The sequence below is a fragment of the Octopus bimaculoides genome, chromosome 17 (genome assembly GCF_001194135.2).
Source record: "Octopus bimaculoides isolate UCB-OBI-ISO-001 chromosome 17, ASM119413v2, whole genome shotgun sequence".
In the NCBI taxonomy this organism is placed as follows: domain Eukaryota; kingdom Metazoa; phylum Mollusca; class Cephalopoda; order Octopoda; family Octopodidae; genus Octopus; species Octopus bimaculoides.
In genome coordinates, this window is record NC_068997.1 from 29,763,911 (window position 1) to 29,767,171 (window position 3,261).

Sequence of the window (3,261 nt, forward strand, 5' to 3'; positions counted from 1 at the left end):
GGAGGAAGTGGAACAAGGAGGAAGGGACAGAAGGGTATAGCAGTGAAGTAGAGGCCAGGACAGAGGTATAGATAGAAAGATGGAGGAAGACAGATAGATAAATAGATAGAAAGAAAGATAGATAGATAGATAGACAGAGAGATAGATAGATAGATAGAAAGATAGTCACGTAAGTCTACTATATATATTTATATGTATACACATACATATATATACATACACATGCATGCATTATATGTTTGTGTATGCATGTGCGAGTGTGTGTATATATACATATATATGTGTGTGCGTGTGTGTGTATGTATGTGTATGTGTGTAGAGAAAGAAAGAGAGAGAGAGAGAGAGAGGTGTTGGATTCGCTTCTGTTGACTTTTGTCGCTTGTCATCTTCTGCCCACAGTCAAAAATATATAAAATAAAATAAAACGAATGAGATAAATGAATAAACAAAATAATTAATTTGTGCCAATTCATTAATAAATTAATACTTTGCAGCGGTTGGGACAGCAATTATATAAGAGTGATGCAGAACACAGTTTTATGACGAGAACATGGAGTGGGAAACAAATTGCTGTACGGGTGATTGCTTTCATTCATTTGTGATCAGTGTTCGTATATCGACGAGGCAATATTTTCTGATCGTTCTCCGGCCGATAAAACAGCCGCCGGTTGTTGTCCTTATCAGCTGTGAATGTAGAGCATCCACGATCGAAACCATTCCAGCGAAGGTTAGCTCGTTTCCTTTTTTTCTTTTCTTTTTCCCTTCAGCTATAGGGACTTAGGCCTACATTACTTTCCGGTATAAATACCGAGGATTGCGTTGTTTGCCGATCTTTCGAACTTTGTACATTTAACAGAGTGAACGAAAGAAAACATGGAAATGAAAAGGAAACAGATAATCGATAGGAATAGGCAAAAAGTTGTCAAAAACCGATAATAAAGGCCTGAATTTTAAAATGTGCTGGGTTAATTTTATTTTAATATTTCTTTCTTTTTTTTAAAAAATTATTAATCTGTTTTGTGAGTGAAGATAGAAAAAAAGAGTGAAATAAATTTTGATCTACAGTACGAGGACACACTCATACACACACTCGCGCGCGCGTGCGCATGTCCATGCTCACATAAGTCGGCTTACAGACGTTAACTTTCTATCGATGCAGTTTCTTTGCATTCTTGTCTGCCGTATTATATGTACAGAGTTCGAAAGATTACTCATATCCAATTATCCTTCCCGTTATAATACGTTTACACGTGATTTGACTATTATTTCTAGTAAATCGTGTGCCTCTGTTTCATGTATCGGTTGTTCGTGTATAACCCTAAACCGGACCTGATCGGACAGACATAAGCACTCTAGCGATGACCATCCCGCCTTTTTTCTAGGCACAGTAATTTCAGGACCGCATTATTGAACATGTTCTTTACTAAGATTTGATAAGGGAGATTTAGTTGTTATTTCTAGTGATACGAGTGAACACGTAGGTGCCGCATTTCCCACAATATAGGCAGAAAATACTTGATCTCCGAACAGAGTTAAAACAATGACAGAAGAAAATAAAGATAACACTTAAAAAGAAATCAGTAAGATGTGTGCTCACTTGAGATTTTGGTACATACTAGAATGGACGCGGACACCGTTTTCATGCTTGTGAATTCGTGGAGTATAAAGCCATGTGCCGCCAACTTGGGAATTCTGCTCAAAAGCAACGGCTTGGAAAACGTTCGGTCTTGCTGTCAAATGCCGGAGAGCACACAGACCCGAAGCACCGAGACCAATAACAGCCACCTTGTTCATGATTGCCGCTGGAATTTCGCTTTGACGATAGAGAAATTTATATGAATGGTGCTTCACCGATGCTAAATAGGCGACGACAGTTTTGAAGTGGTAGTTTGTAGCCGAATGTAGCCGTGGTCAATTTAGTTATCAGGTTGGTTGGATATATTGTTACTTGAATAGAGACGTCGAAGAAACTACTGAATGAAAACAATGTTGCGATGCCGAATGGTTGCTGCTTCCAGTTTCTCTTCCTTTTAACACTGCCTGGACGGTCTTCTCCCTCCAGATATTAATAATGCTGATCGTCGTCGCTGCTGCCGCTACTATTTGCTGCTGATGTGTAACCACAGCTGTTACTGTTATGTTGATGATGCTGTCGGCGTTCAAGGTCGCGTATCCTTGCTAACTACCACCACACATCAGCTGGCTTTCCACTTTATATATGTTCAACTGGATAGATAGATAGATAGATAGATAGATAGATAGATCGATAGATAGATAGATAGATAGTGAACAATAGGCGATAAAGACAGAGAGAAAGAAAACTAAAACAAGATAATTAGAGAGACAGATAGGGGGAAAAAGAAAGAGAGGAAAACGATTGATAAAGCTAGCCAAACGAATTACTACAAGTGGACGATGCGCTAATACACAAGAATGCCCCTCGCCTGTGATGCTGACGTAAACAATTCTTCACTGACATCGACTTCACCACGAAACATAACACGTCTCCCTGCGGAATCCCCACCCGAGGGTACACGCACATACATATATGTGTGAGTTTATAAATATATGTGTCTATGTATGTGTGTGTGTGTGCGTGTGTGTGTGTATGTGTGTGTGTGTGTGTGTAATTTCAAATGGTTCATTTTTCTTGAGCATTATTATCCAGTAAGTAGAACCCTTCAGGTTGTGCCCCACTTAGACAAGTGTCTTCCGATATAGCCCCTGGCCCACCAATGCTTTATGATTGAATTTGTTAGACGGAAACTACGTGGAAGCCTTTCATGTGTGTGTATATATATATATATATATATATATATATGTGTGTGTGTGTGTGTGTGTTTATTTGTATCTGTGTGTGTATGAATGTGTGTGTGTGTGTGCACGTGTGTGTATGCTTGTGCATACCTATCACTGCTTGACAACTGGTGTTGGTTTGTTTATGTCCCCGTAACATTCTGATTAGGCAAAATAAAAGACAAAAAAACAAGCAAACGATTGTATAAGTACCAAATGTAAGGAAGAAAATTACTGGGGTCGATTTGTTCCACTAAATCGTTCAAGGTGTGCCCCAGTATGGCCGCAGGGCAATTAACGAAACAAATAAAAGATAAAAGATGTTAAGTTCGTTTGGCCCCTCTCACACTTAACTATGCTTTCTTTCCTGCGGAAGATATCCCTGGGAAATTTTCATTACTTTTATTCACTCAGAACCTGTACACACGCACGCACGCACGCACGCACGCACGCACGCACGCACGC

At 39.5% G+C, this 3,261-nt stretch overlaps 1 protein-coding gene across 1 annotated transcript in view; it reads right to left on the bottom strand.

The window, feature by feature from the left end:
* Positions 1–2,279, bottom strand: part of LOC106878393 (uncharacterized) — a 24,714-nt gene extending 22,435 nt beyond the window's left edge. The window contains exon 1 of the mRNA XM_014927585.2: positions 1,598–2,279. Coding sequence (XP_014783071.1) covers positions 1,598–1,794 — 197 coding nt within the window. The 5' untranslated portion in view covers positions 1,795–2,279. The remainder of the gene's footprint in view (positions 1–1,597) is intronic.
* Between the last annotated feature and the right edge of the window lie 982 nt (positions 2,280–3,261).